This window comes from Rhinolophus hipposideros (assembly GCF_964194185.1).
Source record: "Rhinolophus hipposideros genome assembly, chromosome: 3".
Classification (NCBI taxonomy): Eukaryota; Metazoa; Chordata; class Mammalia; order Chiroptera; family Rhinolophidae; genus Rhinolophus; species Rhinolophus hipposideros.
The window spans coordinates 96,124,937-96,152,442 of NC_138049.1; the positions used below are offsets into that span (position 1 = coordinate 96,124,937).

Sequence of the window (27,506 nt, forward strand, 5' to 3'; positions counted from 1 at the left end):
CAACTGTGGAAATGAATTATATTCCCTACCCATATTTCCTTCCATTTTTTTCTAAAATATATTCATATATCTAGATGAATTTCCCTTTGTCTTCTCTCCTTTCCATTTAAAAAAAAAGGTGTGTTGGTGATTGATAACTTTACAAGTTAATCTACAGAAATATCAAGATAAGACTGGGCAGAACTAGAAGCGGGCATCACAGAGACACTGGACTTGAAGCTGGATGCAGGGACTTAACCTGAGGTTGCCTTTTTTTGAGGAGGCAGTGAATGACTTTCATTTGTATAAGGAATGTCAAAAGTGTGTTGGATAGAATTATTTTTTCGAAGAGTAAGTATGGAAAGAAGAATAGATGATGTGTGATCACAAAATACAGTGAATGTTTAAGTTTAAAAAATGTATTACAGTAAAAGACACACTGCCATTTATCGTCCTCAAAATACTCCCCCTTACTTCGAACACACTTATCCCATTGTTCTTGCCACTTTCTGAAATAGTTCTGGAAGTCCTCTTGTGAATATCTTTAGTTGTGCTGTCATGGCTGCCTCGATGTCCTGAATCGATTCAAAACGTTTACCTTTCATGGCCATTTTGACTTTGGAGAAGAGCCAGAAGTCGCGTGGTGCCAGATCCAGTGAATAAGGTGGATGAGGACACACCATAATGTTTTTATTTTACAGAAATTGCTGTACCAGAAGTGATGTGTGACACAGAGCATTGTCATGATGGAGGTTGAAACTGCTTATTTTGTGTTAATGCGTTGTTTGTGACCTATGATTTAAGCAAACTTTAAAACACACCTTCTCTCAACCGTAGCTCACACCTGACTGACTGCACCGAACAAGTTGAAACTTGTCACACACTGTGACTAAGGTTTGATGCACTGCTTCCCATATTGAAGATCCCTGCCTTTCCGTTGGATGGCGCTCGGCAACAGCATGCACCGTAGTTCTTGATCACATCTCGTATGTGGATAATGGGCCATCGGAAGGATTTTTTGAGGTTCTTCTTTAGATGTCCCATCAATACTGAAAACTGCAATTTATGTTAATTTTATTTTCTGTTTAAGTTAGACAGAGTAGATTTTTTTCTGCTGACAACTAAAAACCCTGAGTGATACAGCCTCCCAACCTGCCTTACCCCTTCCTTTCTCTTCACGTCTATCAATTTCTTCCTGAAACACAGAAAGGGTAGATGGCTTTTTTGTTGTTGCCATCCTACGCAAAAACCTCCAAAGGCTTCCCCACTACTACAGGGTAAAGTCTCGACTCCTTACTCTGAAATCCAAGGTTCTCACCAGGCTGATACCAAGCTGCCTTTCCAAATGTGTCTTTGCCTGCTCTCTTCTCAAAAAATTCAAGCCAAATCATCTCCTGGCTGCCTTGGGAATCACCAAGACCATAGCAATGTAACCTCTCCTCAGGACAGAGGGTGTAGCCTTGTTTGGCCACCCCAGTTCTCAAAGAGGTCTCCATATGCAGAACTCCTGTCTATAATAATTGGACATAATAATTCACCACTTTATGACACCTTTTTATTGATATCTTGAACTGCTACCAAAAAGTAAATGAACCTGTGGGCTTCTCAAAGCTAGGGACCATATCTTATTCATCTTTATAGATCAGAACTTAACAGTATTCCTGGCAACTATTGTTAGAGCTTTAAACAATTCAGGGATATTTAAGAAAACTTTTTTTTCTTTTTCCAAGTAACAGTACTAATTTAAGCTAGCTTAAACTAAAAATGGAATCTGTTAGAAGGTTAATTTTATGTGTCAACTTAGCTGGGCCATGGTGCCTAGATATTTGGTCAAACATTATTCTGGGTATCTTTGTGCAGGTGTTTTTATGAGCTTTGTTCTTTAGATTCCCCATCAATACTGAGAACTGCAGTTTACATTCATTTTATTTTCTATGGATGAGATTAACATTTAAATTGGTAGACTTTGTGTAAAGCTGACGACCTCATCCAATCAGTAGAAGACCTTAATAAAACAAAATCTCTTCCATCCTAGCAAGAAGGAATTCTGCCAAGAGACAGCCTTCAGACTTGAACTGCAATGCTTCCCTTGGTCTCTAGCCTGCTGGTCTACCCTGCAGATATTGGATTTGCCAAGCTGCCACATGAGCAGTTTCTTACAATAAATCTCTCTCTCTCTCTCTCTCTCTCTCTCCATATATATATATATGTATATATATATATATATATATATATATACATATATATATATACATATATATATATGTCTATATCTATGTCTATGTCTATGTCTATATCTATATCTATATCCTATTGGTTCTGTTTCTCTGGAGAACCGTGACTAATACGAAGGTTATTAGGTTATCGTGTTATAACAAGAAATATATTTGGTCTTGGTCCCCCATTCCTGCACAAAGCTCCTAAAACCCTTGGAATTTCCTGAGTGATAGGACTGTCTTTGGTTATACATAAGAAGCCCCTTAGGAACACTCCTGAGTTTATTACAATGAGCTGACTTAGGATGGAGACCCTAGATAGCCTCAGGATGGGGCTAGTCCCAGTGATTAGAAGGTTGGAATTTTCAGTCCATCCACCAACCTCTGGAAAGAGGAAGAGGAGAGGCTACAGATTAAGCTCTATAAACTCTTGAACAGAGATTTGATGAGTTTCCAGGTTAGTAAATGCATTCATGTACTGGGAGGGTGGCTCACCCCTGTTCCATGAGGGCAGAAGCTCTTGTGCTCAGGACACTTCTGGACCTCACTCTGTGTACTTCTTCATCTGGCTGTTCATCTATATCCTTTATAATAAACTGGTAAACATGAATAAATGTTTCTCTGAGATTTGTGAGTCATTCTAACAAATGACTGGACTCGAGGAGGGAATGGTAAGAACCTCTGATTTATGGCCAGTCTGTCAGAAGCACAGGTGACAATCTGGACTTACTAATGGTGTCTGAAACGGGGGCAGTCTTGTGGGACTGAACCCCTACCCTTGGGATCTGACGCTATCTTCAGGTTGATAGTATCATAATTAAGTTAAATTTGTAAGACATCCTGTTGATGTCTGCTAAGAATGGGAGAATTGCTTGGTGGTATTGGAAAACATTCCAGAGTCATCTTATGAAATCCAAGAAAAATTAAATAATCAGATCTTGAGATGAAAAGAAACTAGGGTAACTTCTGGAATCTAAGCGGCTGGAGTTAAGCAGTCCATTGCCAGTAATGTGACTCAGTTTCTAATGGTTCTGTACATTGGTGTTTCTCAATGCAAAACTCACAGGAGAAACTAAATGTTGGCTCAGCTTGAATCAGATGCCCACCCATGCTTCAATCAGCTATGACCAGGGAGTGGTATTGTTAGGTAGAAGTTAGAAAATGTAGGAGAAGGAGGAGGGGGGAGGGGTTCCATAGTGCCCACAGAAAAAACTCGTAACTAGCTTGGATTAACTGCCTCCAGCCATATATCTCTTTTTATAACACCAGCTGACAAGAGGTGGTCTGGAGCAAGATAAGGATCTGAATCAACAGACCTCCACCCATCTTAGGAGGTCACGCTCTCCCGTGTAAGAGCACACACCACTTTTCCCCCAAAATTAATGTGTAACTCCCTCACCCCACCCAGCAAACTGTAAGTCCTTGAGACAAGGGCTCTCTCTCTCTCTCTCTCTCTCTCTCTCTCTCTCTCTCTCTCTCTCTCTCCCCCTCTCCCACCTCAGCTAGGCCCGTTCTCTTCCCTGAGAAGTATCACTAATAAACCCTGCTTGCATATTAATTAGCTTGCTGACCTTTGATTCTTCACTTTGTTGGCAAGAAGAACCAAGACTCCCCTAAAGTATTACAGAGCACAAACATGGTTGGAAGTGACATGTCTTTTGGGAAAGGCAGCTTCCAGAGAAGGATGAATTTTTTTGTGAAGACTACAACAAATTATAGTATACCAAACAAAGCATATTATAATTTAACTTCTCAAGCTACTATTTCTTGGTCCTAATTTGACCAGAGCTCTTTGAGGACAAGAAAGCTGAGGTATAATTGTTACTCTCTCAGAACTTAGCTCATATGACAATACTGATAATGTAAAGAAGATCCAAATATGTCTGCCTCTGGGATTCATTCTTACCTTAGCAGGTCTGATGAACCAGCACCTGGGTGGTGCTGGTAAACTAGTTTAGGGACCATTCTTGGGTAAGAACTCATTCTAAGGGAAGAGAGAATCTGACAGGTAAGCTTTGACTAATGGCAAAGTCTCTGTAATGGTTAATTTTATGTGTCAGCTTGACTGGGCCATGAGGTGCCCAGATATTTGGTCAAATATTATTATGGGTGTGCCTATGAGAGTGTATTTGGATGAAATTAAAATTTGAATTGGTAGACTGAGTAAATCATTGCCCGCCCTAATGTGAGTGGGCCTCCTCCAGTCAGCTGAAGGCCTGAATAGAACAAAAAGGCTAACTCTCCCACGAATAAGAGGGAACTGCTCTAGCCTGACTGCTGAGCTGGGAAAACAGTTTTTTCTTGCCTTTGGACTCAAACTGAAACATTGGTTCTTCTTGGGTCACAACCCTGCCAGTTTTCAGACTGGAACTACACCATCGGCTGGCTTGAGTCTCCAGCTTTCCAACTGCAGCTCTTGGGACTTCCGTCTCCGTAATTGTATAAGCCAATTCCTAATCCAAAATCTTTCTCTCTCTCTCTCCTTTCCCCCCCTCCCCATATATATACTTATTTATTTCCTGTTGGTTCTGTTTCTCTGGAGAACCCTGACTAATACAGTCTCAGATGAAAAAGAAGTGCAATTAGTGTTATTTTCAATTCACAAATTCAGGTGAGTGAAAAATAAAACCCTCTCTATTTTTTATGTCCATTTCATTTTTTAACTCTGAAATCTAATTTGATATCACAACCATAGTAGTACCCTGTTAGATTAGTAGTGGTCTCTAATGAACCATATCTTCAGGTATTCATGCCCTTGTGTATTCCCCTCCTGCCCTGACTCTGGACTTGGTCACATGACTTGCTCTGGCCAATGAGACATTAGCAAGTGTGATGCCAGCAGAGGTTTGATGAGCACATGCGTATGAAAGGCTTGCATATCCTCTTGTAACTTTCCCTCTTGGATCCCAGATGTTACAGCTGGTGATCCTTGGTTGTCACTTGTATTTAAGAGAGAAGCACTAAGAAGCTGAGCAGCTCTAGGGGTAGTGGTGGATTTGTGGACAAATGGGCTTCATTGCAGAGTTCCACAAATGTTGGTATCTATAGACCTTAGCTCTAGAATGGTTCAGTTTCTTTAAGGAAGAATCTTCCAGTCTCTTGGCTGGGAATATGGACCTGCCTGCTTGCATTCTGGAAGCAGGTAAAGAAAGGATTGGAAGGTGTTGCCAGGCTTTTGTCCTTTTATCAGTGTAATATCTCATCACCCCGCTCTGCTATGGAGACTGTTCCAGAAGTAACTTCCCATCTTCTGCGAGGAAAGGGAAGGAGCAGTCTTTTGGCTATATGGGCTAGGAAGAGACCAAGGGATCCATCTGCTCCTTATATCAACTTGCAATCCATTTCTACTGCTTCAACACCACCCCTAATCCCACCTTCAGAGGTACATGGGGTCTCTAACATAGTCAGAGTTCTCAGTATGAATCATCTGGTTTCTTCTTGGCTCCCTCCTGCATGCCTACGTTTCTGCTTTGCTGTCCAGTTACCCATCACCATCCCCTTTCTCAGTTCTGTCAACATCTGTCTGCTCTCATCATTTCTCCCATTCCCTTTGTCCTGTGTATTTGTGCCTTTTTTTAGTCCCTTGTTTCTTTTTCTTTTTAAATTGAGATAACATTCACATAACAACAACAACAAAATAACCATTCTAAAGTGAACAATCCAGTGGCATTTAGGGCATTCCTATCCCCAAATCAGGTCACATTCTGAGATACTGGGTATCAGGACTCCAACTATCTTTTTCTGGGGGACACAATTCAGCCCATAAAGGGAGCATGGATATTAGGTGGGAACTGGCATTGTCTGCCACACTTACTTAGAGAAAGAATCATTGGGCTTGTCATCTACAGCTGGGTGAGGAGCTTGCCCAGGCAAAGGTAGCCTGGGAATTGGAGTCAGAGTCCATGGAATAGGAGGGCTTCTAGTCCATGGGGTGACCTGCTGATGGATGTCAGAGCATGGGTGGGTTCAGGAGTGTGTTCCCAGGTGGGGGATTGGCAGCAGCAGCCTGGCACAGAGTGTCAGAGTCCAAGAGGAGTGGGAAGAGTATCTACACAGTGGCAGGGGGTAATGATGGCAATGGGATATTGGTTACATACTGGGAGGCTGATCAATAAAGTTCGCTAGGCCTTTGGATTTCCTCCTTTGAACACTTAAGTATTTTGTCCATGTTTTGGTTGGGGTGTCTGTCTTTGTCTTATTTTTTTATGGCTGTTGTTTATATATTGTAGCTATGAGTCCTTCTTATACGTAGCATATACCTTTTCCCACACCATTCTTTCAATGGTGTCTTTCGATAAACAGAAGTTCTTAACTTTCACGAAGTCAAATATGCCTTGTTAGTTGTGTTAGCCTCAGTTCCCCACAAACTAGAGCCTCATTTTATTGTTAGGGAGGCCAGGGAGCAGGTGTGAGGGACAAGAAGAGTAAAGCAAGAAAGACAGGTAAAACAACAGGATGTTTCATCAACCTGGCCACTACTAAATTAAACTGATTGCTAGATCTAGGGACTGTGCCCTCAATAAAGAAACTTCATCTCAAGACCATCCTGGGAGAAGTGAGATAAAGGAAAAAATGGCGGGGGGGGGGGGAATTATTCATTGGCTTCTGTCGCCCATTGATCAAAATTCTACCCCTCACACTTCCAATTTGCATATATGAGTTTATACCTTAAAAAAAAAAGATAAACAAAATGCTTTGGTGTCATTTTAGTGGGTTTTAGGTACTTAGTGATAAATGCATGAATTGAATTTACCATTTTTAAAGTCATATTTCCCAATTGGTTATTACTGGTGTATAGGAACACTGGTGATATCAGGGAATTGCCATTCCAGCCACTGAGCAGGAAGTACCTGTGCTTAGTTCTCATCTGAAGACTGTCAACATTTTTGTCCTCCCACCCATTTGACGCACAGCTTCCCATAAAGCTATAGCCCCAAACAGAAGTTTGGCAATAGTGTTGTTCAACTTGTATGTAGTGGCAGGGGTGTCCTTGGCCTCCAGCTGAAAACCTGGCCCACTTCCTCCACCTCTTAGAAGGCACTTCCATCTCTCTCCACAGGAACCAAATCTCTGACTGCTACCTTTGCTTCTAGACTTACCTCTGAGCCCAGAAGGTCTGTGGCTTTAGCATATTCACATAGGTGTTTACCTTATTCTAAATCCTAGGTCTCTTTACTTTTCTCTTTTTAAGTTTTAACTATCATTGCTCTGTGTGTGTGTGTGTGTGTGTGTGTGTGTGTATGAAAGACTTAACCCATTTCACCATTTTAATCAGAAGTCTAGTGAGAGTGTCTTGAATTGATGACAGACAATAGTTGTAATAGGATGTTAATTAGATTCTCCCTGTTGTCTTTGGAGTTTCAGCAAAGGCCTCAAAAGCAGAAAGCAACACAACAGATGCCAGGTAGCCCCTTTCCTCATCCACCTCAAAGAGCTGGGAAGAGATTGTGACCCAGTCAGGCAGCATTACTACTCATCCCCACTGAATCTGTATAAGAGAATTGTGTTGGAGAATTACCTGTGGGATCCACATTTCCTTTTCCACCACTCAGGGGAGAGAGAGGGGTTATTCCTTCTGCCTAAAGCCAAGTGAGACAGAGGCCTCCACTAGCACCTCTCAGATGTTTGGCTTATGTATCATGGGGTTTGGAAGTCTGTAGGGACTGATGTCCTAACTTCCACCTGAGGAAGTCCAAAGCAAGATGCTGGCTGACTAGCTGTCCTAGGATGGCGAGTCAGGCGGGAGGCATGGAAAATGAGCTGCACTGCCCTTGTCAGCAGGGCAAAGATGCATGAGTTGTTTTGTGGGCCAAGTGTACCTAGAAGGAAATTGTCCTGGAATAATTTTAAAAGGATCCTTCCCATGAGGGGTGCCCAGAGAGGAAAGGGTCCCAGGAGACTGAACTTTACATGGGATGAACCCCTAGAAGGCCAAGCACTGGTGGCAGAGAGGAGTCATAAGCAGTCAGCCAGAGGAGGGCATTGCCTCAGTCTCAGCAAGAGAGTAATAACAAAGCCCACAAAGGTGACATAAGAGAAAAAAGGCATTTGTGAGTCCTCCATGTCCATGGGCGACCAATTTTTGAAGATAACAGCATCCTACAACAACCAGGAAAGACCACTCTTTTCCCTAATCCCTTCTTCTGCACCAAATCCTTGGTGTGTGGGGGAGGAAAGGGGGAGATGGGGGTGGGGTCAGAAATAGCTTCTAGCCAGTGGGAGATGAGGAGTAAATTCTGAGGAGTAAAGGCAGGGATGTAGAGAAGCCTAGCACACCTCCCTTAATCACAGGAATCTTCATGTCTGAAGCAGGGAAAAGCTGGAGGTGAGAACCTTTAGCTTGAATGAACTTTAGAGTTGTAATTGTTACCCTGGGAAAGACATTTTCACTACTACAATAAGACTACTTGTGTGACTGAAAAATAATGAAGGGATCTGTAAGTGATTTCATACATGACATGGAAAGAACTATGTGAAGGGCAGGTTGAAAGGAAAGCATAAGAGTTTTCTGATTATATACCATGGAAGCCAGCTGCCTTGATAAAAAATAATTATTCAATGTTAGAAAAGAATTGAGGGAGACAAGTTGATACAGAGTGTAACTAATCCTGATTTAAAATGTATTGACTCCAACTGCCTATAAATACCTATCCCATTTTTTTCACATTTACTTGGAACCTACCAAAAATGAGCAACCAAAATTCATATACAGGCTAATATAGACAGGGCATACTTCTGGCATATTTTTAATTATTTTTTACTAAAATAACTTTTGTGGGGTTTTAATGTTTTATAATTTATATAAAAGTCAAAAAATACAGATGAGAAAAAACCAAAACAACAAAAAACATCCCCATAATAGTTATATTAGGCAAATTTTCCCTTAAATCTCAGTGCTTAACATAACAGAGTTTTATTACATGCTCATAGTACATGTTCAACTCAGGGTAGGGTTGATCCTCTGCTCCACACAATCACTCAGGGATTCAGACTGACAGCCTGCACCGTTTGAAACACATAGCTTTCTCAGTCGCCCACAGCAAGAGAAGAGAGAAAATGAAAATCTTATAGTAACTACTCTTCCCTGATTGGGCCTGGAAGTGATACAATGGTGCTTTCATTCACATCCCTTAGTGGTTGGAAATAGTCAGATGGCCCCCTTTCTCAAAGGGGGAAGGAAGTATCCCCTTCCTAGTACCCAGACTGAGAAGAGAACTATTAATAGATATGTGTCCTAGTAATCTGTCCTAGATCACCTAATCTCACCAACCTAGAGGTGATCAAAATTAACTTCTCAGAACATATTATGAAACACAGAGGGTGCCAAAAAAGAGTACACACATTTTAAGAAAAGGAAAAAACTGTCTGACTATAGACCAATAACAAAAGATGAATACAAGTCACATTTGACTTCGGCAATTACAAGAGGTGCTCAAAGTGGTTGGCATCAGTGTTCAGGCACTTCTGATACAGCGAACTACTGCTTGAACAACGTTTACCAAAGTGTTAACATCTCTTAAAATGTGTATACGTTTTTTTGGCACCCCCAGTATATTCTAGACTTCTCAGAAACCAAGCATTTAACTCGTATATTCTGGTTAGGAGCCATCACTTTCTCAGATTGCTTTATTTTCTTTTCTTTTACTTCCATCAATCCTAGTACTTAGTTTTCTTGTCACAAACAAATCACATTTAAAAAAAAATCTCTTTACTGTAAGTAATACAACCAAAGGGAAACAACAGAATTGGATTGAGATGTGGATAATTAGCGTTTGACAGGGTTCATTCATTAGTTGGGTAACTCATTCTCTCCCTATGACTTCCCAGTATACAAGTAATCTCAATTCATGTTTCAAACAAAATCAGTTATCCATCTGTGAAAAATAATTTTATATTTTAACAGATTATGTGAGGATTCATACGTAAAACCCCAGGTAAATATAGAAAATAAACTCATTAAAGTGTTAAAAAACATACGAAGGGTACCAAAAAAAATGTATACAAGTGGACACTTTGGTCAATGTTGCTCAAGCAGTAGTTCACCGTAATCAGAAGTGTCTGGATGCTGATGGTAACCACTTTGAGCACCTCTTATAATTGTACAGAAGTCAAATGTGACTAGTATTCATCTTTTGTTATAGGTATATATTGAGTATTACAATTTTAATAATTTCTTCCTTACTTAAAATGTGCATACTTTTTTTGGTACCCTCTGTATATAGAAGACTATATTAATAATATTGATATGATTAAAGTCTCCCTAAGCCACAAAACCCAAAAGTCAGGAATAGGAAATTGGAATGCCTATGGGAGCAGGCAGGTAATGTTAAGGAGTGAAGTAAACTGAGTGTAAGAAAATCAACCGGTAAAAATTTTACTTTATTGTTACTGATATATGACGTAAGCATATACCATTATATAATCACGTGAAATTTGATACATTTTAAATTTAACATATAGACATGTAAATTAGAAAAATGGAAATCTTTTATAACTAAATTTCTTTGTTCTGCCTTTGCTTTGTAATCAGAAACGTGATTTTCACACCAATTTCAGTTATTGTGTGTCTAGCTGATAGGTGAAAACTGTTAAGGTATTGTTTTATTTTTGGATAATTTCAGTGGTTTAGGACCAAACTTTTTGCGTGTTTTGACCATTGTTTTTCTTCTTCTGTGTTGTCTGCTTCTTGGCTTTTGTACTTTTAATACGCAGGGCCCTGAGACTGCGGACTACTCCCATAGCCAGATGTCCAGGAAATTCTGGTCAGATTGGGGAGTGTGAATCGCTCAGGAACACTCTCCAGGCCTTCTGTCATGATGTGGACTCCTGGTGGTGAGTGACCTTCCACGTGACCAGAAGCGTTCTGATGGAAAGCAAAAATGTACTCGGATGTCTCCTCTGGGTTGAATTCTCAACCCCAAATCAACTTCTCTATTCCACACTTCCCCATCCTGAATTTCAACCTCTAGAAATCAGGCACGCCGGAAAGAACACTGATGGTTGTCGCTCAGCTTCTGTGTGGGCCAGGACTTCACCGGTGGCTCTTACCTAGGTGGGTAATCTCCGACACACCTACTGTTTTGAGGGTTATTTATATTCCCATCATTCGTAACCATTCATGGATTTGCGGGACAGGGTAAGGGCCAAGGTGCTCGCACAGCCTGGACGCCAGTCGCACCCCGGGGCCTCAAGCATCCCGGGAAGGGCCAGGCCACTTCACCGCGCTCTTCTCTTCCGCCCGGCCCACGCCGCGGGGGGGGGGGGGGGGCCTCGGGGTCACGTGGCCGCGGGGGAGGGGAAGTGGGCGGCTCGGCGGCCGCCATCTTGCCAGCTTGGAGGCGGGGCGTGCGGCGTGCAGGTCGCGCGCTTTCCTTCGCTTCCCCTCCCCTCGCCCTGTCTCTCGCCGGCTTCCGCGCTCCTCCCCACTTCTGGCTCCTGTGGCCGCTCCCTGAGTGGAGAACCGGGGAGTCCCGGAGGGCGGGGGGGTGTGTCGGGCGCGTGCTCGCGCCCTCAACCTCCGGCCGCGGCCGCGGGGGCGCGCCCGGCCGGGCCCCCCGGGACAGCGCGGGCCCGCGGGGAGGGGGCTGCTCCGGCTGTGGGGGCGGCGCGCGGCGGCCGTGGCGGCCGGGGCTGCAGCTGCGGCGGCGCGTTGGGGCCCGGCGTCCGGGGCGCCCGCAGTCTGAGCTGCCGCGGCCGCTCTTGCCGGAGCCATGTACCGCAGCGGCGCCCGCTCCTCCGCCTCTTCACACCGGCCTAAGGAGAGCGGCGGGGGCGGCCCGCGCAGCGGCCGCAGCGCGGGCTCCTCCTCAGGCCCGGCTCGCCGCACCTCGCCGCCGCCGCCCTCCGGCTCCTCGTCGCGGACCCCGGCTCGCCGGCCCCGCTCGCCCTCGGGGCATCGCGGCCGCCGGGCCTCGCCGTCCCCGCCACGGGGTCGCCGCGGCTCTCCATCCCCGCCCCGCGGCCGCCGGGCCTCGCCGTCCCCGCCGCGGGGTCGTCGCGTCTCCCCGTCCCCGCCGCGGGCCCGTCGCGGCTCCCCGTCGCCGCCGCGGGGCCGACGACTCTTCCCGCCGGGCCCGGCCGGGTTCCGAGGTGGCAGCCGGGGGGAGTCCCGCTCCGACTTCGCCCGGGACGGCCGTGGAGACCATCCAGGCGACAGCGGCAGCCGGGTAATCCCACCCTTTTGACCGGGACTCCCTTCGTACCCCCGCCCCGTGGCCCCAGGTTCCCGCTTCCATTAACGTCCTCCGCCCCGGCGCCCCAGGCCGCCAGGCCGGGGTCCCCAAGTCGCAGGCCCTGCAGCCCCGTGGGCGCCCTCGGGGACGCCGGAACCCGGAGGCTCCTTGTCAGCCCCGGGAGCTTCCTTTGCACAGTAACGGACCCGGGCACCGCTCGGCGCCTGCTCGGGAGGCCGGGCTCCTTTTCCCGGGAATAAGCCGTTTCTCCGCCCGGGCGAGGTGTGAAGTTGGCCAGGGCAGGGGAGTTTCCTCCAGACCATGGGCCCGGGACTTTTTCAATAGCTGATGCTGCCTCCGAGTTCCGTGGTTTTGTGTCCCCTTAGACCCCAGCTGCCCGCGGACCTCAGAAAAGACGCTGACACCTGGGGTGTGACCTGTCAGCTGCCTGACGTGGAGCTGTTGCTCCGAAATGAAGTGTGCATACCCACGGCCGTTGTGATACGTGCGGCGGAGCATAGTTAGGTGGCAGGAGTGACGCTTAGCCCGTCACTTCACACGCTGCCCTTGCACACTCACAGCCCTTTGAGGGCAGGCAGTTAAAGTGAGGCGTTGTCAGAGACCAGCTGGGGAACCCAGAGAGGTTTGTCACTGAATCAAGCAGTGATGGAGCTGTCACTCAACTCCCATCTGCCTGGTTCCCAGCATCCGTGTGTTTTTGTCCCGTCCTGTTTCCCTGCTAGAGGGACAGCAGGAGGTTAACAAGTTTAGGCACAACATTGACCTCTGACCGGAAGCATCCCTCTGCAGAGCCTCTGGGCGGAGTCCCGTGTTTTGGAATTTATTTTTATTTTCAGTTCACCAATCTTTTTAAAAACCCCTGGACACAGTTACTAATCTCTTGAGTGGTTCCCTAACAGTGTACTCTGGTCACAGGGAATTGACTTGTCGCCAGGTTAAGATTTTCAGAGATGAGCAGGTGTAGTCTGTTAGTTACTACAGAGGGAGCAAGGAAAACAGAACACTTGTTTCCATAACCTCCCTTTTCTTCTCCAGCGTACAACCTGTTTGCTCTAGTCTTGTCTGTCTTGGTAAATGATGTCACCCATTGCCCTGCCAGAAACAGTGATCATCTCCCTTCTCCCACGCCTGATGGGTCAGATGAACTTTGTCTAACCTGTCAGCGGTCTCCACAATGCATCCCCAAAGCTGTCCTCCTGCCATCACTCTTGTCTAAACCCTGTTATGTCAAGCCTGGATTATTACATTAGGCTCCTTTACCCTCCGCTTTTGTTACCTTCCAGTTTATTCTGTACCCAACAATCAAAATGATTTTTAAAATCTTTATACATTTGAGAAGTATTTATTGAACATCTACATGTATTAGGTGCTGTCCTGGGTACTGGGGATATAACAGTGAACAAACTAGTTAAAAATCCCTGCCCTCGTAGAACTTATATGGTAGCAGAGGGAGCTGAATAATAAATAAGAGAAGTAAAATGTTTCGGCATGTTAAATGCCTAAGAAAACAGAGAGGGGAGTTATAATTTTTGATGGGGTAGCGAGGGTAGGCCTCCTGGGAAGGTGACTTTTTAATAACGGCCTGAAGTAGATGAGGATGTGAGCTATGTGAGCATCTGGAGGAAGGATGTATTCAGATCGTATCACTCCCCTGCTTGAACTCCTCTTAAGAATAAAATCCAAATTTCCTAACTGGCTTCTGTCTGTCATCTCTTCTGTCACTCTTATGCAGTCGCAGTGGCTGCCTTTCTGTTGTTACCCCAAACACCTTAAGCTCATTGCAGAGCTTGTTTTTCTTTTTGCCTGAAACATCCTTCCATCTGTTCTTTGCAAGACTGACATCTCATCATTCAGGCCTCAGGTTAAATGGTATCACCTCAGAAAAGCCTTCTCTAACCGTTCTATTAGAAGTAGCTCCTTTTTCCCAATCTCTTTCATACTATGTTTTGATAACTTTATAGCACTATCAGAAATACTTTTCAACTGCTTTTGCCTTGCCTTCTTCATTAAAAATATATAGGTTTGACAGCAGATTTAATTCACTCCTCTAGTCCAATGCAAATACCAGTAAATGAAAGAACAAGAGCTCAGTGATTGGGAGTTGTAAGTGTGGGCTTTCACCTAGGAAAATGGTAGTATTTTTTTAAAAGTATTTTTTGTAGTAGTATCTTACCATAGCCATTTCTTACCTTGTTGGACCACAACTTTGTGTATAAGGAAGAGAACATTTTGGGGTATAGGGATGTCTTGACCTATTGACTATTTTGTAGAGACGTTCTCCTGGTCTGCGTTCTGACTCTTTGGAACAGAGCTTAAGGATCACTGTTGGCAATGACCACTTCTGTGTCGGCATACCAGAACGGCGGCGGCTTAGTGATCGACTGGGGTCGCCAGTAGATACTCTGGAGGACATTGACAGGTAAGCTTCATCGGAGGCAGGACTGCAATAGGGGTTGAAGGTAGAAACGTTGCTGTTTTCTGAATGATGTATTTGAAAGAGTGGTGCCAGCAGTGAAGTTATGCGCTATGTCCAGTACAAAGTATAACACTGGAAAAGGCTTTCTGAGTGGGGGAGCATATGGATACAGACTTTTTTGCTTCAAGAATTATGTAGAAGAAAAGACTTTAAAAGGTCATCCTGGTGTAACTGGAAAGGGGAAAGCTGAGGGGACATAAACAGAGTCCCCCAAATTAAAAACAGTTGAGATGGTATGGATTCTAAAATACTGGTAATAGAGGTCTCTTCTGCAAAGGAAAGTTCTGGACAAAATAGGAAGTCTTTGTCTGATGGTATTATTTTTCAGCTTGTCCAGGCTGAACTATAGATTCAGAATGGGTTTAAATAAATTCATGTGTAATATATATATATAAATATATAAGTATTAATAGAAAGTTAGAGATCTTTAAAAATATTTAATTTCAGTTATTACTTTACAACTATTGAGTGCTGAGGAAGGGCAAATACACTCCACAGAGTATTAAATACAGATCTCAGGTACGAGGAACTTAACTATATATGGGAAATAAATAATCACATTAGATGTTTTTCACCTTGAAAAGTTCAAAAGAGTAAGGATTGGAGTGCAGGGAAAACACTCAGTTTCTAAGAGCTGAGAACACGTCTGTGATGGTCTCTGCCCAGCACATTGGGAGTTTTCACAGATGATTAGCAGTAACAATAACTCAATGTAATGTTCTTTCAAACTAAGACTTCTGTCCATGCAGTGGTCACACAGAGCATAGGCAGGCAGGTGGGGGACAGCTGGGCAGGAAGTCTGAGAACCAATGCTGCCCTTTGGTCATATTTACTTCAAAGCTCCAGTGGCTGTTTGATGCAATGAGGCAAGGCAGTCCTGTGTCATAAAACACTGAAACTTCTGAAGAGAGGGCTTCAAGGTATTATATGATTATATCACTTAATAGAAGCAACAGCCCTTGCCCCTCTGGCTGCTTCTATTTTGGGAGGTGATTGATCAGGCAGTCTGCATGGGTCGTGCATGGTGATCTTCTTCCTTTCTTGCTGACTTTTTCAAGCAACTTTAGCATTTCCTCTTGTTAGGCTTAGGGTGTCACCGCCCTTTGCATGAACTCATTATGCGTGTGTTCTTCAGATAGCCAGTTGTCTGTTTTGGAGTTCCAAAAACTAAAATTTTCCTTTTAGGGAGTTTGCGGCAGTAATCTCCTTTCCCAGGTCATGTATTTCAGAAAGACAAGTTTATTTTAGAGAAAGTGAGATTAAGGTTCTAAAAAGAGGTAGCAGGCCATTCTTTGGACTTCTCGCCCCTGCATGCACGCTCGCTCAGTATGGTTTGTGTGGGTAATGGCTGCCCTCAAACCAGGCCATAGGCGTTCTCAGGATGTCTCTTGACAATGAGGCCAGTTTTCAGGCAGTGCAACAGGTCATTTCTGTCTTTTGTATGTAGGTGTTTGTTTTCTCCTCAGCCCCCAAAATTCTTGAACTGAACTGAATCTGTTCAATTTTATATGAGGTGTGGGTTATAGCCAGATTTCCAGCGTTGTCAGTGTCTTTACCTTGGCAGCTCTGTGTGTAGGACTGTAACTTTTGAAAGTTAGGGAGTAGGAATGAACAGGTTGTGTGAAGACACTTAGCTTCTAGAGACTTGTGAGTGTAAGGCCATTTTCCCCAGGTTATCAAAGTACTCTGCACATTTCCATTCATGAAATTCTTATCCCCTAACTCCTCCTTGCCCTGACATAGGTTGAAGGAGTAGGATTTTACCCCCCTCTGATTTGTCTTAGGAAAAAGAAGCAAACAGCTTTTTTCAGGCATTTTGGGGAATCAGCAGAGGAAAAGAATGGGAATTTGGGGCTCTGGATGACCATTTTTCTTTTTTTATCACATACATTTTTTAATAGCTTTATAGAGCTATAATTCATGTACCATAGAATTCATCCATTTAAAGTGTATAGTTCAGTGCCTTTTAGTATGTTCACAGAATTGTGCCGATTGCTTTTAGACCATTTTTATTAGCCCTGCATCCTTAGCTGTTAGTCCCCCACACCTCCACCCCTAGCCTATCACTAATCTATTTCTATCTTTATGGATTTGCCTATTCTGAATATTTTCTTAAATAGAATCATACAATATGTGATGGTCCTTTGTGACTGGCTTCTTTCACTTAGCACATTGTTTTCAAGATTCATTCATGTTGTGGCATATAACTGTACTTCATTCCTTTTACTGCCAGTTTTGTTTATGCATTCATCAGTGATGGATGGATAGCACTTGGGTTGTGTCCACTTTTTGGTTAGTAGGAATAATGCTGCTGTGAACGTTGATGTACAAACTTACGTGTATACATATGTTATCATACGTGATTTTGCACGTGTTTAATGGGGTTCATAAACACAAAGTGGAACAGTGCAGTGAGCCTCCGCGTACTCATCACCCACATCTGACAATTAGTTTTTTAAATAGACCTCATTTTAGGGAAGAGTTGGACTTAACCAAAGCTTTTACGGAGAGTCTGTCACTGGACTATTCTGAGCTATAGGAGATTAGGCAGCCCTTTCTAGGGCTCACTTTTACTGCAGCCAGTTTTTTCTCTTATCCTTTGGGAGACCTAGGGAAGGAGGACATCAACTTCTAATAAGCAAACTTATTTATGTCTGTATTTACATGATAGCTCATTGTTTTAACTATGCCTTCATTTATTTATTTATTTATTTATTTATTGCCTCTTTTTGCTGGAGATTGCAAGGTTGGACTGAGACTTTCTGAGAGTCATCTCATTCGTTCTAGCTTCCTGATTCTAGTTCTGGATTAGAACTTAGGTTAGTATGTCATTTAGTGGTGACATGTAATAGTTCTTGTGGAGAGCTGAACATGGGAGCATGGATGTACTTGCCACTACCCGTGGAGCTTGTATTTTTTTCCCATTCACTAATATGATCAGAGATTTTTTTGTATGGTAGGTGGTGTTTTAACAATGGCGTGACTCAACTCATGGACATTCCTCCCTGGAAATAGGTGTGTTCATGGCTGACAAACCTACAGAGTAAAATATTTTACTCTGGTTATATTTGATTTCAGAGTTCATCCTTGGTTCATTCCCATTCTTTCCTGTTGAATTCTACATCAAGAACTTAAAATTCCCCAGATTCTTGGGGATGAGGTGAGTAACAGAAATCTGGATTCCCACAAGTGGCATTCTTTTAGAGAAGGTGATAAAGTTTATCCTTGATAGTCTTTCATAAAGTTATTTATAACTGTTATCCAGGTCTAAAACTTTGAACAAAGGCTGGGCTGGTGAAAAAGAAAAAGCGACTCTTTGCTGTTCTGCTAACTCAGTCCCAGAAACCGGAAAGCAACTATAAAAACAAAAACAAAACAAAACTAAAAACAAAAGTCATTTCCAGAAACTCACAAAAAACAAGAGTAGTTACTTAAACAAGAGTAGAAACCGTAGGAGACTCTGGAATGTGAGTGACATGTAAATTTTTCATTCAGATTAGTTAAAAGTTGTATGCTTAAAATGCTGGAGGATCTTTATTTCCATCTGTTATTTAAATCAGAAACTTTCTTTTTGGGCAATAGTAGCTCTGTGATCATAATGCCCAAAAAGGTTAGGACTGTGGTGTGTGGTATAGAGCTCTGAGCTGAAAGGACAGATGTCCCATCTTGTATTTTTACCTTCACGTCACAAAGGTCCAAGACCTTTGTATCTCTATGAAATAAAAATATATAGTGAATCAAACCATCACATCTTTCCTGGGCCCAAGTTTAGCAGAGTGCTTGTGGATATCCAGGCAAGGCAGGAAAGAGAGGAACAAAACAGGCTGTGAGGGAGTTTTATGGCTTTTAATATGTGAGCCAGCAAAACAAAGCATTGGAGAACCTTTTAAAACTTAGGAGAAAATCATGCCAATTAAATAAACCAGTAGTTTTAAACCCCCCACCCAGTTCCCCCAGCAAAATCCTTCTTTTCCAAGTGAAGTATTATGTAGAACTTTGCTGTAGAAACAGATAAAAGTGGGGCTAGCTCAGTTCAATGAGGTGAAAGGCCCAGAGCCACACGGTCTCTGCTTTCCTAGTACCTCCTTCCTTTAGGCAGCTCCTGAGCAGTCTTCAGAATCGCTGTGGAACACAGCTTGATAATCATTGATCTGGACTGGTGTTTTTCAAATTTTAAGGTGCATACAAGTCACCTGGAGATCTTGTTAAAATGCAGGTTCCGATTTAGTAGGGCTGGGTGGAACTTAGAATCTGCATTTCTGAAAGTTCTCAGGTGATACTGGCGCTGCTGATTCAGACCACACTTTTTAGGAGCTAGAATTTAGTTAGTGTGGAGTCCTGTAACCCAGGGCTCTTTGTATTCAGGTAGTGGTGTTCTCACAGCTCCCAAACCCTAGCATGAAACTCTGCAGCCCAAAGTCTCGTCGAAGAAATCAGCCTAAGAGTTCTGTCTGTATAGATAGTAATATTTCCCCTTAGTTAGAGGCTGCAACTGCTCGTGACCCTGAAGAGAGGAAGATGTTCCATGTAAATATATAGAGATTTGTTCCTGGACTTCATGATTTTTGTCTTTTGTCCTAAGCATTCTGTAGCCTCCTTCGCCAGCGTCGGTCTCTTAGCTTTGTCTGGTCTTGCTCTTTCCAAGTCCATTGTATTCAGTGACACTTGTCTCTTTCCTCAGGGATGACTTGACTGACGATTCTGTCTTCACTCGAAGTTCCCAGTGCTCTCGAGGTCTTGAACGGTATATTTCCCGGGAGGAGGGGCCTCTCAGTCCCTTCTTGGGACAACTGGATGAGGACTACCGAACCAGAGAGACTTTCCTGCATCGTTCTGAGTACAGTCCCCATATCAGTTGTCATGATGAGATGTTGCATGGAACAGAACGAAATAGAGACAAACTCAAAGGCTCCTACTCAGTACGACCTGAGGAAAGGAGTCAGGAGGCCAAACGGCCTCGTTATGATGACCCAGAGAAGGTGCACAGCATGGGAAGTGATCACCCAAGTTTTACATCAGGGAGCCGCAACTATCGACAGCGTAGACGGAGCCCGAGCCCTAGGTTTCTAGACCCTGAGTTTCGAGAGCTGGATCTTGCCAGGCGAAAACGAGAGGAAGAGGAGGAAAGAAGTAGGAGCTTGAGTCAGGAGCTGGTAGGAGTTGATGGTGGTGGCACTAGCTGTCCCATCCCTGGATTGTCAGGTGTCCTAACAGCATCGGAGCCAGGATATTCTTTACATCGGCCTGAAGAACTATCTGTGATGCCCAAGAAGTCAATTCTGAAGAAGCGGATTGAAGTGGACATGGAGCCTTCCATGCAGGTCTCTGCTGCATTTATTCTGTGGTCTCTTGGTACTCCCTTTAATGTCTTATAGCCTGGTTAGTTATCTCGGGGCTGTGCCCCTAATGGTATCTTTTTAATGTATTCTGGACCAACATTGTTATGCCTATGAGCTGCACCTCCCAGAACTCTCCAAAGGAAACTGTAGGCCTTATAATGCATCAGTAAAAGGCTTCTGTTATCATAGATTAGGCTTTCTAAACAGACGTTTTGGAGAATATCTATTGTGTCTATTTCTTTAAATTGGGTAGTCCTATAGGAATCTTTGAATATGGGTTTCTTGGAATTGAAGTTTGAAGTGCAAAAGGAGGAGATGATCTGAATTTTCTCTTTAGAGAGATGACAAAATGTATCTGAGTGGTAGGACACTAGACAAGAAATCAGGTTATTCTGATTCTGGACCCACCTATGCCACCAACTTGCTTTGTGATTTTTAGACAAGTCATCTTCCCATTCTGAGCCTTGATATTTTTTCCTGACCTATAAAAAAGATGGCCAGGCATGAGCACTAGTTTTCAGCTGTCCTCTAAAGAGCTAAAGGTTTCCGGAGAGGTGCGTATTGGCACTTAGGGAAGCAAGGGAAGGCTGATACCGTTCCTCCCTTTCATCCATACTTATCTTTCCCCTGTTAATTCAAGAATAACATCTCATCTAAGTATTTATCGCAAGTACTAGTTTTCTGAGTTTACGCATAAAGGCCAAATCAGGTGTGTTTGTCTTTGCAGCTTGAGAGTTTTGGCAGCAGTACTAACTCCAGCCAGGATCACCCTCTCTACTCCAGACACCCATCTGTTCCACTAAGTGGTACTATTGCTGCTTTTGCTTCAGAGATTGAAGACAACAAAGGGACTTTGGTAGAGACGACCCTCAAGGAACCTCAGGGCAACCTCTTCCAGTGGGGTCCCCTCACTGGGATGCCCAAGGACAGCAGTCCTCTCAGAGAGAAGTTTGGAAGTTTTCTGTGCCACAAGGAGAAACTGGATGTGAAGGCTGAGGGACCTGAGCGACACACAGACTTCTTGCTGCCCCATGAGAGAGCTAGCCAGGATGGCAGTGGTTTTTCCCGCATTCTGAGCATGTTGGCAGATTCTACCAGTACACAGGAAAAAAGACGACGTAGCTTCCCTGACATTGAGGATGAGGAGAAATTTCTCTATGGTGATGAAGAAGAGGATTTAAAAGCAGAATCGCCACCCAAGCCCATTGGGAGCTGTGAGAGTGAAGTTATGAGGCAGAAGTCAAGCTCCCTGCCCTCTTCGGCTCCAGCTGTAAAGCTAGAGTCAGTAGAAGAGACCAATCCAGAGTATGCCAAGATTCATGACTTGCTCAAGACCATTGGGCTGGATATTGGGGTAGCAGAGATTAGTAAACTGGCTGCACGCACCCAGGAACGACTTCATGGCAAGAAGCCGTCACGTTCTTCCGCTGATCGCCGTTCCTCAGTTGACCGGCACTTTCCCGCAGACCGCTGTTCCTCTGTGGATCGCCGTTTCTCAGCTGACCGGCGTTCCTCAGATCCTCACAAACTGGACAGCAGGGAAGCACACCATAGCAATACCCATTCGCCACAGGTGTCCCATCCACACCCAGTCTCCCCTGTGGATCCTTACCTGCTCACCAAAAACAGCCCCCCATTCCTAAAGTCTGACCATCCAGTGGGTCATATTGCAGGAGCAGAGGTGGTTGGCAGTGGATTTCAGTCATCTGTTGCAGTCCGCTGCCTTTTGCCATCAGCTCCATCTGCCCCAATTAGACTCCCACACCCTGCTTCTTTATCTCAGTTCCATGTGCCAAGAGCCTCTCAGTTTGCTCCAGCTCGGATACCTCCAAACTACCAGGGCCCTACCATTCCCCCTGCTTCCTTTGATGCCTATAGGCACTATGTGGCATATGCAGCCTCTAGGTGGCCCGTGTACCCCGCCTCTCAACCATCGAAGCACCCTCTGCCTGAACCACACAGGGTCATGCCAGGTACCAAACAAGCTGCTCGTAGCCGTCCCAATCTGCGCGTGATTCCCACTGTGACTCCTGCTGAGCCCAAGCAGGAGGAGTCAGTGCTCGGCTCAATTCCTGCCTCTCAAGTGCCTGTCCAGATGTCCATCCCATCACTCATAAGATACAATCCGGAAAAGATCTCGGATGAGAAGAATCGTGCTTCCCAGAAGCAGAAGGTGAATATTACCTTTGGGTATCCTGTGCCTGAATCTTCTATTTTAACCTAAATTTGTCTTTGTGTTTTAGAGGGAGCTGAAAAATTGTAAGGCCCTTTTACTTTAAGTTCTTTGGAGGCTGTTGTCATCACCCTAAGTAATGTATACCTCCCCCCTGTTTTTCTTAACATTTTCTCACTAAAACTAAAGTCTGGCTCTAGGTCCCACTATGATTGCTAGACTTCTTTTTTAAGTTTATTTCTCTATCTGAATTAATCTGCCTTAGAGCACTGTGGGTAGAAGCTGGGAGCCTTGCCGTCTTCAATATGACCTCATCAGGGAGCGAGTAACCAAAATTGGGTTGGGTGAAGGAGAATTAAATCAGATGTGTCATCCCATTAAGTTTTGGATCCTTTTCCTTTATGATTATGAGGGTTAAAAGCTAATAACTAGCTGCTTGGTAATTAAACCGAGAAATAAGCTTTGCTTGTTGTGGTTTATCTTAGAGTCTAGGAATAAAATTTTTATGTCACTTTTTTATAAAAAAGTAGTTTTTTATACTATCAAGGTTCATTGGATTCCCAGGCTGCAGGAAGGAAGCAGTGGCTGGGGTAAAGATAAAGTAATTCTAGATGTTTTAGAGCAAAAATTATGTAGGGTAAAAATTATGTAGGGATAAGGAATACTGAATAGAATTTTGAATGGAAAAACTAAAACGTACTGTTAACTTTAAAGGTCCTTAATAACTCACTTTGTTTAGGAACGAGAACATGTAATAATGTATAAATTTGATTTGCCAGTAGGAATCAAATAAATTTGATTTGACTTGAGGAGAAGAAAGAAAAGGAAAAATTGGAGGGCCAATTTCATTTTTTCTAGTTTAGAACAAGTTTAGCTAATCTTAAGAAGACAGAAAACATCTCTCTTTATTTTTCCATTGTACTTGGATACCCTGAACTTCACTCAGTCTTCCATTTTGTTGAAGTCTTTTGGGAAAGAGAAGGGAGGATAGTTTCAAAAAGACAAAACTTAAGACTGCAGAAACACTGGAGACTGAGCACTTTCCCTTTAAGAACCTAGCACTTAAGTCAGGGCTGATAATAACAGGTTTTTCACACTAACCCATTAAAGACAAGCCATATTTGTTTTTTCCATTAGATGGTAGTAATACAGTTGAAAGATCATGAGCTTTAGATCATATATTCCTGGATTTTAAATCCTCTTACTATATGACCTTGGATATGTTAATCTTTTATAACTTCAATTTTCTTACTATTAAAACAGATAATAGGAGGATTAAATAAGATGATATATATAATGCAACTAACACAGTGCCTCACCCGTAACACATATTAGTTCCCTTCTTGATGGTTCCTTTTGGGCTCAGACCCACTAATAGTTGCTATCAGTAGCTTTAGGTTAAAATTAATAGTAGTATGTTTCATGCATTAAAAATACTTTCTGGGCAGGGTAGTTTTGGAAAGGATAATTCTATTCTGGAACTTGGATCAGAATGAAATATCACCTGCACTATAAATTTAGAGCCTCTGTGTGCAGACATTTAGATCCTTGCGTTCAGATGTCATCTAGGCTGAGGGCTTATGGAGGAGTGCAGTAGAAAAGGGAGGATGTTGGATGCTGAACGATTCTTAGCATTTTGTACTTTGTAGGTTATTGAAGAGAGGGAAAAGCTGAAGAGTGACCAGGAAGCACGCCAGAAGAAGATGTACTATCTCAGGACCGAGTTGGAGCGGCTTCATAAACAACAAGGTATCAGACACTCTTTTGCATGACTGCCTTTTTGTAGTAACTTGAGTAAGAGATCCAAATGAAGCGTTTTGGGGACATTCAGACAGGTTCAGTGACCTGAAGTCTCACTTTAAAAAATGTTGACATAATTAGACTTACAGAATAGTTGGAATAATAGTGTAAATAATTCTCAGGTATTCTCCACGATTGTTAACATTTAACTATATTTGCTCTATCCTTTCTTTCCCCTCTCTCAACCTGTGTGTGTGTGTGTGTGTGTGTGTGTCTGTGTGTGTTTTCCTGAACTCTTTAAGAGTAAGTTTTAGGTATGATTTTCCTTTACTCCTAAATATTTCATCGTGTATCTCCTAACAACAAAGAATTGATTTGCATAACCATAGTACATTTATCAAAATTAGGAAATTAGTAGTAATATAATGTAGTCTGTTGATACTATTCATATTTCACCAGTTGTCCAAATAATATTCTAAAGCAAAAGAAAATGCAAGATTATGCATTGCATTCAGTTGCATATTTTTAGTCTCCTTTAATCTGTAACAATTCCTGAATATTTGTATTTCATGATGTTGACATTTTAGAAGAGAAGGTCACATATTTTGTTTTGGTTTGTCTGATGTTTTCTTGTGATTCACTTCAGGTTATGAAATTTGGTATGAACATCACAGAAGTGATGCTGAGTTCATATCAAGTATCATTTATCCCATTACTGGTGATGTCAACTTTGGTCATTTGGTTAAGGTGGTGTCTGCCAGGTTTCTCTACAATAAAGTTACTATTTTGCTCTTTTTAATGAGTATCTTATAGAGGAGAGACTTTGAGACTATGTAAATTATTCAGTTGCTCCTCAAACTTCAGCCTGTTAGTTTTAGCATTCATTGATGGTTCTTGCCTGCAGCAATTATTATTATGATGATTATTAAATTTCTAATTTCATCATTTTCTAATTTCATCATTTCTTCTAACTTTATTGTTTGGCTTTCTGTTGTAAGGAGCTTCCCACCCACCCACCCACCCCTCCTCCTCCATTTATCCATTTATATCAGTGTGAACTCACGGAGTTTTCATTCAGTAGGGTATATTTTACTATCATTTATTTTCGTGCTCAAATTGCCCCAGATTTGGCATTTTGGTTTTGCTCATCATTTTTGAGTACTTCCTTATTTTTTGGCACAAAAAGATATTACATGATATCTCTTGATTCTTTTGATATCTCCATCTATGCTTTTGGGAATTAACATATACACTGAGGAAAGAACATAATAAAGCTTCTAAGTACTACAGTTTGGTGATGGCATGGACGAACAGAGTGGGAGAAGACATGATTTCTTCTGTTTGGGTTTGGACTATTTAGGGATGAGAATCTTAATTATTAATCCTGTGAGGATTCCTTCATGTGGAGCTGCCATTTGGAATAAGAGATAACATTAGGTGAGGCTGAGGCAAAACTTAAAAACTCAATGCAGGCACTGGTGAATAGTCCTTAATTCAGATAAAGCCAAATACGTGACTGAATGATTTTTGCCCTCTGAATAATTCTTTGCCTCTGAAGAGGACAGCCACTGGATTCATAGTTACAACATTTTTTAGCCTCTTTGGAGGACAAATGCACACCAACTTGTACATACCATTTTGGGGGTTCAGCGAGTTTCTGAAACTTGTCTATAGATGCTTAGCTAATGACCCCTATATGAGAGATAATATAATCACTCGTCCTTTATCTCCATAGAATCTTCACCTAAACCCCCTCCCGCCCATGTGGAAGGAGAGTTTCACTTGCTTTCACAAAGTTTTATGGGAAAAGATTTTGTGACCATAGTCTTGAGATATTACTACTCATGACTGAAAAATAACTTGTCTTAACTTACTTTTCGTGTGTTTCTTTCTGTTGACATTTGACTACTCAGGGGAAATGCTGCGCAAGAAACGAAGGGAGAAAGATGGCCACAAAGACCCACTCCTGGTGGAGGTGAGTCGGCTTCAGGATAACATTATGAAGGACATCGCAGAACTTCGACAAGAGGCAGAAGAGGCTGAAAAGAAGCAATCTGAACTGGACAAAGTGGCTCAGATCTTGGGAATTAACATTTTGGATAAATCCCAGAAGTCTTCAAATGACAGTAAAGAGGCTACAGAGAAGCCTGGGAAAGCAGAAAAATCTAAGAGTCCAGAAAAAGTTTCATCATCTTCAAGCTCCTCTTCCAACAGCAAGGTAATAACTCAACTTTTCCATTTTATCTTTCATTTCCATGGACTCCTAAAGAAGCTTTCTTTTTTTTTTTAACCCTTCTTCTCCCTCCCCATGCCCCCACGCTGGTTCAAGCCGTTGTTTCTCAGTCTAGTTGTGTAGGACACAGCTCCCTGGCCCATGATGGTATTATGAGCTTGCGTTGGTCGTGGATCGGCCACTCACAGCAGCTCACAGCATCTCTCGCCAGTTGCCGGCCACTCACACTGGTCGCCGGCCTCTCATGGCAGCACACAGCAGCCCACGGCCGCTCATGCTAGCTGCTGGCCACTCACACTGGCTGTCTGCTGGCCGCTCCTGACAGCCCACGGTAGCCCACAGCAGCCCACGCTGTTCTCCGGCTGTCCTCCGGCTGCTCAGGGCAGCCCAGCTCCAGGGAGAGCCGTTGTCACAATCTTAGCTGTAGAGGGCGCAGCTCACTGGCCCATGTGGGAATCGAACCGGAGACCTCGCCATTAGGAGCATGGCGCTCCAACCACCGCCCAACAAGCTTTCTAACTAACCATTTTCTTAGCTTCCTTTTCCATCCTAGTCTTACTCTTCTTAGAGTTATTTTTATAAAGCATAGATCAGATCTTGATACTCTCCTTCAGAGTATTAGCAGTTCCCCATTGCCCACAAAGGAGAATCCCACATCCTCAATATTCAGAACCCTCCGTGTTCTTGTTCTAGCATTTACTCCTTAACGCACTCCAATTTGGCTTCTAATCTTATCATAACTTGTGTATAGTATTTTGTGGGTTCATACTTAGCAACAAGGTCACCGCCATGTAGTACAGGCAGTGAATACATTTCATTTCTCAAATCAGTATTTGATACAGGGAATCACTGTCTCCTAAAAATGCTCTCTTCTCTTGGCTTCTATCAAATTTCTTTCCCTCCTAGTTACTCGCTGCTGCTATTTAGTCTCCTTTGCTGCCTATCCTCTTGTACCTGATTTTAAATATTTTAGTTCTGTAGGACTCAGTCCTAGCTCCGTTCTCCAGAATTCTGCTCTCTCCCTAGGTCATTTCATCCACTAGTAGGTCCTGTTCTATGCTGAAATACCATGCTGACAACTTCCAGTTTTATGTTCTAGCTCAAATGATTCTTTCGAGGTTCAAACCTAAGTGTCGAACAGACTACTCATCATTTCT

At 43.2% G+C, this 27,506-nt stretch overlaps 1 protein-coding gene across 6 annotated transcripts in view; it reads left to right on the forward strand.

Annotated features, from left to right (window-relative positions):
• Window positions 1–11,795: 11,795 nt before the first annotated feature.
• The window catches only part of ZNF318 (zinc finger protein 318), a 43,449-nt gene continuing 27,738 nt past the window's right edge, over window positions 11,796–27,506 (forward strand). For all 6 annotated transcript variants that reach the window (XR_013992397.1, XR_013992398.1, XM_081035754.1 and 3 more), the window contains exons 1-6: window positions 11,796–12,361; window positions 14,659–14,807; window positions 19,546–20,185; window positions 20,931–22,376; window positions 24,026–24,125; window positions 26,030–26,334. Coding sequence is in view for 4 of the 6 variants with exons in the window: in XM_081035754.1 (XP_080891880.1) it covers window positions 11,906–12,361; window positions 14,659–14,807; window positions 19,546–20,185; window positions 20,931–22,376; window positions 24,026–24,125; window positions 26,030–26,334 (3,096 nt within the window). In the remaining 2 variants the exon portion in view is untranslated. The remainder of the gene's footprint in view (window positions 12,362–14,658; window positions 14,808–19,545; window positions 20,186–20,930; window positions 22,377–24,025; window positions 24,126–26,029; window positions 26,335–27,506) is intronic.